Raw genomic sequence first — 12,260 nt, forward strand, 5'->3', positions numbered from 1 at the left:
AAACCCCGTCTCTACTAAAAAAATACAAAAAAAAAAAAAAAAAAGAGCCGGGCGTGGTGGCGGGCGCCTGTAGTCCCAGCTACTTGGGAGGCTGAGGCAGGAGAATGGCGTGAACCCGGGAGGTGGAGGTTGCAGTGAGCCGAGATCGTGCCACTGCACTCCAGCCTGGGCGACAGAGCGAGACTCCGTCTCAAAAAAAAAAAAAAAAAAGAAAAAAAAAAGGCTTATGTTTTGTTTTTTTTCTTTCCTATGTATGTTTGAATATTTGCAACCGTTCATCGATGTAAAAACACAATCTGCCGTCCGGGCGCGGTGGCTCACGCTTGTAATCCCAGCACTTTGGGAGGCCGAGGCGGGCGGATCACTTGAGGCCAAGAGTTTGAGACCAGCCTGGCCAACGTGGCAAAACCCTGTCTCTACTAAAAATACAAAGATTAGCCGGGCGTGGTGGAGGGCGCCTGTAGTCCCAGCTACTTGGGAGGCTGAGGCAGGAGAATCATTTGATCGGGGAGGAGGGGGGGAGGGGGGCGGAGGTTGCAGTGAGCGGAGATCGCGTCATTGCAGTCCAGCCTGGGCGACAAGAGCGAAACTCCGTCTCAAAACAACAACAGCAACCACCACCACCACCACAACCACAAAAAACCAATCTGTGGTCCTGCATGGAAGAATAATCTTACTCCTGCTCAAAGCCTGCCGAAGAGATTTACTCGGCTCCCATTTTGGATATGCTACTGTTGGATATCTTTGCACCACGGTCTCCTCATCTGCATAATGGAGTTATAAAACCAACTTCACAGCACTGTGGATTAACTGAGAAAACGTATTTGAATGCCCCCAGTAAGGTGCTCAGCACGTAGCTGGCCCTCAATACACACTGGTACAATTCAAACTTTGTGAAATAAGCCAATTCGTGTACATGTTAAGGACCATGGCAGCAACGCATATCACTAAAAGTTAACTGATGCCCAACCCATGCCCCTTCCTGCTTCACTCCTCCACACCACGGGAGATTCCTTAGGGCAGAACTTTTATTTCGGCAGACAGCATAAGGGAAGACAGCATAAGCAGCTTTTTTGCCAGGGCGAAGGGGCCAGACCCCGGCCTGGGGATGGGGTGCAAGTATGGACCACACAGGGGCTGGCTTGGTCACTCACGGCTGCGTCAGGCTGTCCCGGTAACGGCTGCGCTGGCAGGGCAGTGCTCGGGGCCGGCTGGTGTAGGTGTAGGTGCTCGGGGCCCGAGAGGTGCGATCAGTCAGCGCCGAGGCCATGTCCGGGGGCTGACTGCCTCGCTTTCGGTGGAGCTTGGCTTTGAAGCAGGTGGGCGCTAAGGTGTTGTGGGACCCGGAGAGAAGTAAGTAGTGCCAAGGGCAAGGATTCCGCGACGCGAGGAGAGGCGACAACAAGGGAGGCGGGCGGGACGGGAGGTTACCAGCGCAGGAGGTGGGAGCTATACTGGGCTCGCTCCCAGCACCACAGAGACCAGCTGCGGGGGCCGCATCGGTTGCCCAGCAACCCAGGGTTCTGTCTGGGGGCCGGAACTCCGGGTAGTTCCGGTCCCCGGGTTTCCCGGGAAGGACTGCGGCACAAGGGACTTCCGGCTCTTGACTCCGCCCAGCCGCGCCACCCAGGTAGGTGCGCCTGCGCTTTGCGAGGTTCCTGGCTAGGGAGGCAGCCTTGGCTGGCCTGACCGTCATCCTTGAGGCCTGCGGGGCAACGGTGGCTGTCCTTGGCCCGGCTTTGGAATGTGGCTTTGCAGGGCTGGTGTTGGCGCCATTCTCGCAGGCCCACGTGCTCCTGCTCTTCCAGGGTGTCCTCGGCTGTTTCTCCTGCCGCGGCGCAGCAGCGCTCCCAGGCTGCCCCCGCGATAACACGCCCCTGGCAGCCAGGCTCCCAGCTCTGTTACGTGCCCGGGCGGGGAAGAGCTTCCTGGTGTCTCCCGGCTCCTGCCCTTCTCCCGCCCCAGGGGCGGGCTGCCGCCGCCCTCTGCAGCTGAGTCAGTGCAGTTCCTCACCTACCTTCTCTGCTCACCGCTGTGTGCTAGCAATCGGAGGACCCTTGGCACACGGAGCGACAGGGGCCTCCCCCACAGACACCTCATTTTGGGAAAGAAGTGAGCAATTTATTGAGTCTTAAAAAATACAAAGGCATAGTTCCCCTTAATCTATCAGGCTTCCAGCTTTAAAGAATGTCTCTAGTATTGCGGGGTGGGGCTGCGCTTAAAAACGCAGACGCTTTGGTTTTAGTACCAGCAACGTTAAAAATCTTCTATCTTGTATGAGTGAATGTGTATCCCTTGTGATGAGTTATTTGCATTTGCAGTTACACCTTCATTCAGCTAATTGCTGTCTTGATTTGAATCCAGGTTCTAGAACGAACTAGCTCCGAAACCTCAGGCAAGTTAAATGTTTTTGTGCTTCATTTTCCTAATCCACAAAGTGGCAATAGAAGAATTTATCTCTTTAGGTTTTGTCTTGAGGATTAAAACCGTTAATACTTAGAGCTGTGCCTGGTAAATGGCAAGCCTTTATTAAGATCTGGACCGTTCTGTGCTTTGAAGTGTATGACCTAAAGCAGATGTAGGCATTCTATAAGTAACACTAGCATAAAGGTGTATGGTAAATTCTAGAGGTGAAAACACTCCCAAAATATTTTAGGTCTGATCATTTAATTTTGAGGTAATTTCTGAAAGGGCTAGAGGAGAAAGTGACATTTAAATTGTGTTTGATGAATGATAGTATTTTAACTGGCCAGCCTCTTGGGGGAAGTGCATTCGGAATGGCTTGATCAAAGGCTCAAGAAGCCCAAGGTGCATTTGGAAAACTGTAAGCAAGGTTTGTGTAGATGAGTTGTAGAAATATCTATAGACAGGCTGACACCACATCGTGGAAACAGTAAACACTAGCATATTAATTAGAATATTTTTTCCCTCAAGTAACAAAAAACCAATTCCAAGTGGCTGAAATAATAAGGAATTCATTATTTTACACTCCCCAGGTTGATTAACCTGGAGGGTAACTTGGGGGCTCAGCACATTATCAACAGCACGTTTTTTCCCCTACCTTTCCACTCTGTCACCTGGGTTGTTGGCTTCAACAAAGTAGTAATAGAAGTATCTGCTCTTTTGTCTTTATTGGGAGAGCAAAACCCCCTCCTAAACTCCCAACTGACCAGAATTACATCATATTGATTTAAGCTTAGGATCTATATAAGACCACCATATTTGGATTAGACCAGGTAACCGGTCTTTCTAGGCCTCCAAGAAACACTTGGCCAGGGAGGAGGAGAACAAATTCTGTTAGGAGGATGTTGGGGCACAATTGAGTGGGTATTAAGTGGGTAACCAATAGTGCTATACCAGCCACAGTGGGCTTTATAAAGAAATTGATAGCCACTATAGGTTCTTGTACAAGTTTCTTTCTTTTTTTTTTTAGATGGAGTCTCGCTTTGTGGCCAGGCTGGAGTGCAGTGGCGCGATCTTGGCTCACTGCAACCTCCGCCTCCCCGGTTCAAGTGGTTCTCCTGCCTCAGCCTCCTGAGTAGCTGGGACTACAGGCGTGTGCCACCCCGTCCAGCTAATTTTTGTATTTTTAGTAGAGGCGGGGTTTCACCATGTTGGCCAGGATGGTCTTGTTCTCTTGACCTGGTGATCTGCCCTCCTCAGCCTCCCAAAGTGTTGGGATTACAGGCGTGAGCCACTGTGCCTGGCCTGTACAAGTTTTTATCCACAGCCTGTTTCTCTTCTTGTACTTTCTCCCAGGGCAGTCCCATTTCACGTCTGTAATTTCTAGTACCACCTATATACTCAGGGTAGCAAAGGATGTATCTCTAACCTAGACTTCTCCCTCAGGTGACAGTCCTGGATATCTGACTATTTTGTAGACAACTCTTGGATGATCTGAAACTGAAAGATTCATTCCACAAATAGTTATGCGTATCTAGTATGTGCCAAGCATTGTTGTTTTCTTGTCCCTCGTCCCCACTCCCCTGGTGTTAGTGGGGATATAGCAGTGAAAAACAAAAACAAACAACAGATTAAAACTCCTGCCTTGACAGAATTTATATTCTAGTGGAGGAGTCATACAAACAAGAAAAGTGAGTACATTATGGGTGTTACATAATTATAATAGCTAATTCGAAATAAAGCAGGAAATAAGGCTAGGTGCTAGGGGCATGGGAGACCTATCAATTTTATAGTGGTCAGAGAAGGCTTCATTGAGAAGGTGACATTTGAGTAAAGACTTGAAGGAGGTGAAGAAATGAAACTTGAGACTTGTGACTAATTGTCACAGCATTCCAGGTCAAGGAAGCAGTCAATTCCTCGTTCTAAGGCAGGAAGTCGTGTTGGGGATGGGAGTAAGAGTGAGTGGAGCAGAGTGAGCACAAGGAGGAGCATTCGGAGATGAAGTCAGAGGCTGGGCCGTGCGCCTTGTTGTAGGTCAGTGAAAGGACTTTAGGTTTTACTCTAGGGTTAAAAGTCCCTAAAGGGTTTTGAGTAGAAGCTTGACATAGTTTGATTAAAAAAATTTGTTTTTTCTAGTTGTTTGGTTGAGAATAGACTGAAGTAGGGCAAAGGCAGAAGCAGAGAGACCAGATAGGAAGCTGCTCCCAATAAGGCTGGTGAGAGGGTGGCTTGGATCTGGTGTAGGTGTGGTGCTCGGGCCCGAGAGATGCAGTGAGTCAGTGCCGAGGCCATGTTGGGGGACAGACTGCCTTGCTTTCAGTGGAGCTTGGTTCTGGATCTGGGCCAAAAGTGGTGGGAAGATCCCAGCTCAGTTTTGAAGGTAGAACAGATTGGATGTGACGTGGTGCACGAGAGAAAGAAAGGCATAAGAGATGAACCTAAGGTTTCTGATTAAATGTTAGACATTGTGTAGGAAAAAAATCACATAGAGGCTCTGGCAAAAAAAAAACTAAATAAATAAATAAAAAATAAATAAATAAATTGCATAGAGACTGTGGCTGATGTTGTCTTTCTCCAGAAAGGATTTAATTTTATTCTGGCAAGCAATTAGAGTAGGAATGGATGACTTTTTTTTTTTTTTTTTTTGAGGCGGAGTTTTGCTCTTGTTGCCCAGGCTGGAGTACAATGGCACTGTCGTGGCTCACTGCGGCCTCCACCTCCCGGGTTCAAGCAATTCTCCTGTCTCACCTCCCAGGTAGCTGGGATTACAGGTGTGCACCACCATGCCCGGCCAATTTTGTATTTTTTTAGTAGAGACTGGGTTTCACCATGTTGATCAGGCTGGTCTCGAACTCCTGACCTCAAGTGATCCACCTGCATTGGCCTCCTAAAGTACTGGGATTACAGGTGTGAACCCCTGCGCCTGGCCTCAGATGACCTTTAATCGGGGATTCAGACTTTGTGAGGGCTGATCATTTTCTGGTTTGGCCTTATCCCAGAGCTAGGCCTTTCTATTCTTTCTCAACATGAACATCTGTGGTATTTAACAGGTCCCCATCTTTGGGTGACCTTGAACTCCAATTTTTGTACTCCCAGCTCTGTGAGACTGTTGAAATGTACACTTAGCATTTTAGCTATTTAGCAACTGTTTGGTTTCTTGATTTCCAGTGCCCTTACAGCTTAGAATTCAGCAAATGCCTCAAGGATAAAAGCCAAACTAAATGTCAGACTGGCTTCTCTATGATCCTCCTTTCTTTGGGATCTTGTCCCTTCAAGTCCTATCAGCAGTTTTCAACTCCAATTTTTTATCTCCCCATATCTGAAAGGTCCCTGATACCTCCAGGTCACTGCTTTCTGCTCACCATAAATGCCCTGCACAAAACTCAGCAAATGACCCAATCAGAAAAAGTAATGGAGAAGTTCTGTATCACTTTATGCATCTGTCTTCTGGGATCCCAGTCTCTCATGTCTTGACCATCTTGGTTGCTCTCCAGTGTCTTCAAACAGCCTGTGTAGTTTTTGTTATGTGTGCTTTTTTAAATGTTCAGCTTTTATGCTTATTCCCATGAGAGGACTGGTTTAATTTAAACTATTCAATTACAGCTAGAGGCCATGATAAAGTTGTTGACTAGAGTATCTGGAAGAATGGAGTTGCCATTTAGTGATAGAGGGAACGCTGGGGAGGATCCATTATTGGAGTGAGCATTAGCAGCTTGGTCTGGGGCACATCAAGCTTGGAAGGCATGTTAGTCATCCAAGTGGAGATGTTGAGTAGACAGTTGGACATGGGAGTCTAGAGTTTCAGGAGATTGGTCTGGGCTACAGAAATGGAATTTTGAATCAACAGCCATGAGACTTGATAAGATTACCAAGGGAGTGTAGAGAGATAAGGCCTTGAGTGTTCCAATATTTAGAGTTTGGAAAGATGAGGAATTATCAGCAAAGGAGACTGCAAAAGAGGGCCAACAAAATGGTAGAAAATGCGGAAAGCCTGGTCACCTGGGAGTTAAGTAATGAAAGTGTTTCAAGGAGAAGGGAGTAATCAGCTGTATGTAATGCTATACATGTGCTAAGCAAGATAAGAACATTGGATCTAGCAACATAGAGGTCTCTGGTGATCTGAAAAAAGGCAACTTTCATGAAGTAGAAGAGTTCAGTTATAATGGATCCTGAAGAGAGTGACAGAAGAGCGATTTATGACTCAAGGAAAGAAAAAACAAATGGGCTGGTAGTTAAAGGGAAATTGAGTCAAGAAAAGGTTCAATATTTTTTAATGGTAGAATTGACCGTATGTGTATGTGCTTCTAGAAGTGATTCAGGAGAGAGGGTGGAATGGATGGTGTGGGACGGAGGGAAGAATTGGTGGAATGATGTTGGCAAAAAGGAATAGGCTTTTGTGCATAAGTTGAGGGATTGGCCTTGCCTAGAAACATGGACAATTCGTCTATAGTAAGAAGAGAAAAGGTAGATCTATGACCACAGACATAGTCAGATAATCATTTAAAAATTCATTAATCAATAGGTGTTTCTGATGTATGGCAGGCAGTAAGCTAAGCAGTTTACATACCTGATTTCATTTAGTTATTATAACAATCCCAGTCCAACAATGAGGTAGATTCTGATATTATTCCCATTTAATTTGCAAGGAACTGAAATTGAGAGAAGTTAAAATAACTTACCAAAGTCATATAGCAAGCAAGTGACAGGACCAAGACTTAAGCCCTTGACTGCTGGACTCTAGAACTTAAGTAAGAAAGCATCAGCTTATGATGTTCATTGTCCTCTCACTCCCAGATCCCCCATTTCTTGCCCCTTTTGCTTGTTCCCCCTCCCCTCATTCTCCATATCCCAATAATCACCAAGTCCTGTCCATTTTACTTCCTCGGTGTTTCTTGCTTCTGGATCCTCTTTTTTGTATCCTTCCTATTCCTACCAGCCTTTGACCTCATCATTCTGACCTCATGTAGTCTAAATTAAATCGTCTATGGAACCAAACAATAATCGAACAGAAAGTGATCCTTGATCATGCTTGCTCCATAACCCACTGCCTAATGAGTTCAAGTTTCTTAAACTATGCTATAAGCCTGCCACTACCTGGTTACTGCGTATTTTTTGAATTTCACATCTCACTGATTTCTGTCTTGTACTTTTTTTCTCAGCAGAGCTGAGCGCTTGCAGTCCCACTGCATGAACTATCATATTTCCACACTGTGTTTGTGCTTTATGATTTTTCCTTGTCTCTTTTCCTGGATTTTTTTTCTACTCCTCTTTTAAACCTCAGCTCCTGTTGCTTTCTCCAGGAAGGCATTTCTTTTTTTTTTTGAGACAGAGTTTCACTTCTTGTTGCCCAGGTTGGAGTGCAGTGGTGCTATCTCGGCTCACTGCAACCTCTGCCTCCCAGGTTCAAGCAATTCTCCTGTCTCAGCCTCCCAAGTAGCTGGGATTACGGGCATGCGCCACCACACCTGGCTAATTTTGTATTTTTAGTAGAGACAGGATTTCTCCGTGTTGGTCAGGCTGATCTCGAACTCCCGACCTCAGGTGATCCACCCGCCTCGGCCTCCCAAAGTGCTGGGATTACAGGCGTGAGCCACAGCACCCGGCCAGGAGGCCATTTCTGATGCCTCTAACTTGGGTTCATATAGTTTGCAGCCACAACGCCATCTTTTACTTGCCACATGGCTTTTATAATGATTTGCTAACATGTTTGCTTCCACTAGGCCATGATTTCCTTGAGGGTAGGGATCATGTTCCATTTGTATTTGTAGTCCTACTATATTACTTAATGTTTGGTTATAATAGTTTTTTGAATGAGTGAATAGCGGGGGTATACAATTTATCCAAGAAAAGAAGCAGCAGCATATTTTCCATTTAAGTGTGCAAAAAGTGAGTGAAAGGCTATGGTTTCAGAAATGTTTTTAAGTGTAGGTAAATGTATTAGTCTGTTATCACATTGCTATAAAGAAATACCAGAGGCTGAGTAATTTATAAAGAAAAGCTGTTTAATTGGCTTATGGTTCTGTGGGCTGTACAGGAAGTATGGCGGCATCTATTTCTGGAGAGGCCTCAGGAAGCTCGCAGTCATAGTGGAAGGCAAAGGAGAAGTGAGGTGTCTTACATGGCAGGAGCAGGAGCAAGAGGGAGAAGGGGAGGTGCTCCATGCCTTTGAACAATCAGATCTTGGCCGGGCGCAGTGGCTCACACCTGTAATCCCAGCACTTTGGGAGGCTGAGGTGGGAAGATCCCCTGAGGTCAGGAGTTCGAAACCAGCCTGGCCAACATGGTGAAACCCTGTCTCTACTAAAAATACAAAAATTAGCCGGGCATGATGGTGTGTGCCTGTAATCCCAGGTACTTGGGAGGCTGAAGCAGGAGAATCACTTGAACCTGGGAGGCAGAGGTTGCAGTGAACCGAGATCACGCCACTGCACTCCAGCCTGGGCGACAGAGTGAGGCTCTGCTTCAAAGAAAACAAAACAAAACAAAATTAAAAAATCCAGATCTCGCAAGAACTCATTCACTATCCTGAGGACAGTATCAAGTAGATGGCAGTAAACCATTCATGAAAAACACCTCCATGATGCAATCACCTCCCACCAGGCCCACATCCAACATTGGGAATTACACTTTGGCATGAGATTTGGGTGGGGATACAGATCCAAACCACATCAGTAAGAGAATTCAAGGGAGAACTTACTATATATAGTTCATTATTCAACAGACACTAAGCACCTTCCTTGTACTGAGCAGTATTATAAGAGCTTCGGATAGATGAAGCTTTTGTCCTACTGTAGGGAAGTAGATAATAGGCAAATAGATCAAAAAAGAAAAAAAGAAAATTTCATGAAATGATAAAAGCTTTGGTGAAAACAAAACAAAAAGTTTGTGGTGGTGGTGGGGGGCATGAGTGGCTGCCTTCAGTTAAGTAGCAGAAAAGGACTGAGAAGGTAACATCTAACTAGAGACCTTGTGACATAAGAAGCAGCGAACCACATGAAGTTCTGGGGGAGCCGCCCAGACAGAGGGCGGTGGCTAGTGCACTGTTCCTAAGGAAGGAACAAGCTTGTATGTTTAAGGAGCAAAAGGAAGGCCAGTGTGGCTAGAACATGGAATGACGGGGAAGAGTGGTTAGACGTGAGCTTTTAGAGCATTTTGAGGAAGCTGGGGGCAAATTGGAGGGCTTTGTAGAATGGAGGAGGAGTTGGGATTATGGGGAGCCATTCAAGGGTTTTAAGAAAGGATATCATCTGAGTTATATTTAAAAAAGATCACTGATTGCTATGTGAAGAATGGATTGTAAGAGGTGAAGATTAAGTTACTAGTTAGGAAGGTGCTGAGTAGGTTAATGAGAGGCTCTGGCTTGAATTAGGGTGATAGTAGGGAAAATGGAGAGAAGAGGTGCATTTGGGAGCTTTCAGAGAATGAACTAAGTCCCTTTATTCCTCTACTCCTCACTGCCACTTACTAATAGTAAGTAGTGGAGGACTACAGAATGACTGCTAAGATTTTGGCTTTACTAAACTGACAGGATGATCATGTTATTTACTGCGATGCAGTCAATTGTTGGAAAGAGTAGGAAACCAAGAGTTTTGTTTTGGACAGATGCTATTGGATATCCAAATACATACGTCACATTGGCAGGTTAGAGATGCGAATCTGAAGTTCAGTGGAACTAGAGATATAAATTTGGTACTCGTGAGCACTTAGATGGCTTTAAAACATTTTAAAGGAGAAGGGAAACTGATTTTGCCAAATCCAAGGGTTTTAGGAACAGTGTGTTCAACCTGGTCAGATACCACTGAGAGGTTGAGAAAGATGAGACTTGAGAAGTAATCATTGAGTTTGCCAACCTGGAAGTCATCTGTAAACTTGACAGTCACACAGATTCTGTGAAGAGGAGGGAACTGAAGCCCATGTAGAGTGATTGAAGAGAGAATCTAGTTACAGAGGCAGAATTGCAACCCTAGGTTATTCTTTCCAAAATTTTGCTCTTGTCTTAACTTCTTAGTGAAGTGCATGAAGCCTTTGGACATCTCTGCAAATGGGTAGCAGTAGAACATGAATTAATAAGCTTTTGCCACAAGGTGTCACTAATTCTTCATTAGCTTCTAGTAAGCGAAATAATTGCAGCCCAGGTATACCCTGTATTAGGGAAATATTATTTTTAAAAATCACATTTACAAAGTAGGCCAACTTGGCCCGGCGCGGTAACTTATGCCTGTAATCCTAGCACTTTGGGAGGCTGAGGCAGGCAGATCACCTGAGGTCAGGAGTTCAAGACCAGCCTTGCCAACATGGTGAAACACCATCTCTACAAAAGTACAAAAATTAGACAGACATGGTGGCAGGCACCTGTAATCCCAGCTATTCGGGAGGCTGAGGCGGTAGAATTCCTTGAACCCAGGAGGCAGAGGTTGCAGTGAGCCAAGATTGCGCCATTGCACTCCAGCCTGGGCGACAGACAGAAAGAGACCCAGTCTCAAAACAAAAACAAAAACAAAAGCGAAACGAAGTAGCTAACTAGAAGGCAGTTACTTACATGGTGGAGAGGTTTCCTTTCAAAAGACAGTCTCTAGTATGTTTAACAAATGTGCATGGCCGTCAAGTGGTGCGTGGAGCACTGGGCTAGCGATCAGAAGACCAGAGTTCTGGGTGTAGAGTATTGGATTTGGAGTCAGAAGCTTCGAGTTCATCTCCTGTTTTGTTCTCACTAGCTATGTGACCTCATGCAAGATTTAAATTATTCTTTGTCTTATTTTGTTGTTGTTATTTTAAAACGATAGATAGTAAATGCTGTTCTGGCCATCTCAAGCAATTATTTTTGCATACCAAAAGAGATAATGTGTGTAACAATTTAGAAAATTATGAAGTGCTATGTAAATATAAGATTTTAAAAATTTTATAAAAATTATTTATACCGAACTTTACAGCAATATAGGTATTATGTAAAGCAGCTGTATTAGTGAGAACCCCCGGTTGCGTAAGGGAGAAATCCAATTTGAATTTGCTTGGCAAAAGGGCATGTTTTGAAGTTTATGGGGTGGTTCCTGTGCCTTCAGGGATGGCAGCATTGTGGGTGGGCTTTAGGCATTGCTGGAATCAGAGATTGGAATGACGGCAGCATGTGTACCCTTCATTCCCCTTTGCTTCTATCTGATGCCTTTATTCTCTTTGGCCCAAACTTACTTCCTCTACCTTGTGGGGAACATTTTGATATTGTGATTGTAGGGCACCTGCATGACAACATCCTATAGCTTGAGAAGGTGAGAAGCTGGGGCTGGAGAAGTAGACGTAGAATTACCTTGATTTTGATGAAGAGAATAAGAATTTTGAATTTATGAGAGCCATTGTCAGTTAATGCTGACCTTCCAGTTTTGAAAAATAAAACTCATATGCTCTGAAACAGTTTAATATCCTGGAGTCTGCATGTCTTTGCCCGACCGCCCGCCTGCCCGCCTTCCTGCCTGCCTGCCTTCCTTCCTTCCTTCCCTCCTTCCCTCCTTCCTTCCTTCCTTCCTTCCTTCCCTCCCTCCCTCCCTCCCTCTCGCTCTCTCTTTCTTTCGTTTCGTTTCTTTCTTTTTTCTCTCTTTCTTTTTCCCTTCCCTTCTTCTTCCCTTCCCTTCTTCTTCCCTTCCCTTCCTGACAGGGTCTCACTCTGTCACCCAGGCTGGAGTGTAGTGATGCAAAATCATGACTCACTGCAGTCTTAACCTCCTGGGATCAAGCCATCCACCGGCCTCAGCCTCCAGAATAGCTGAGACTACAGGTAGTTGCCACTATGCCCAGCTAATTTTTCTATTTTAATTTTTTTTCCAGTTTTAAATAGTTTAAAAATTAGCCAGGCATGGTGGCGGGTG

General features: G+C 45.3%; 1 protein-coding gene and 1 long non-coding RNA gene across 7 annotated transcripts in view; one reads left to right on the top strand and one right to left on the bottom strand.

Annotated features, from left to right (window-relative positions):
- RSPH3 (radial spoke head 3) overlaps positions 1-2,082 on the bottom strand; it is a 112,215-nt gene extending 110,133 nt beyond the window's left edge. For all 6 annotated transcript variants that reach the window (XR_008625811.2, XR_008625809.2, XR_008625808.2 and 3 more), the window contains exon 1: positions 1,155-2,082. Coding sequence is in view for 2 of the 6 variants with exons in the window: in XM_003807388.6 (XP_003807436.3) it covers positions 1,155-1,696 (542 nt within the window). In the remaining 4 variants the exon portion in view is untranslated. The remainder of the gene's footprint in view (positions 1-1,154) is intronic.
- LOC103784216 (uncharacterized) overlaps positions 1,978-12,260 on the top strand; it is an 84,797-nt gene continuing 74,514 nt past the window's right edge. Inside the window, exon 1 of the long non-coding RNA XR_008625813.2 lies at positions 1,978-2,112. This is a non-coding gene — a long non-coding RNA (uncharacterized LOC103784216). The remainder of the gene's footprint in view (positions 2,113-12,260) is intronic.

The sequence above is a fragment of the Pan paniscus genome, chromosome 5 (genome assembly GCF_029289425.2).
Source record: "Pan paniscus chromosome 5, NHGRI_mPanPan1-v2.0_pri, whole genome shotgun sequence".
Classification (NCBI taxonomy): Eukaryota; Metazoa; Chordata; class Mammalia; order Primates; family Hominidae; genus Pan; species Pan paniscus.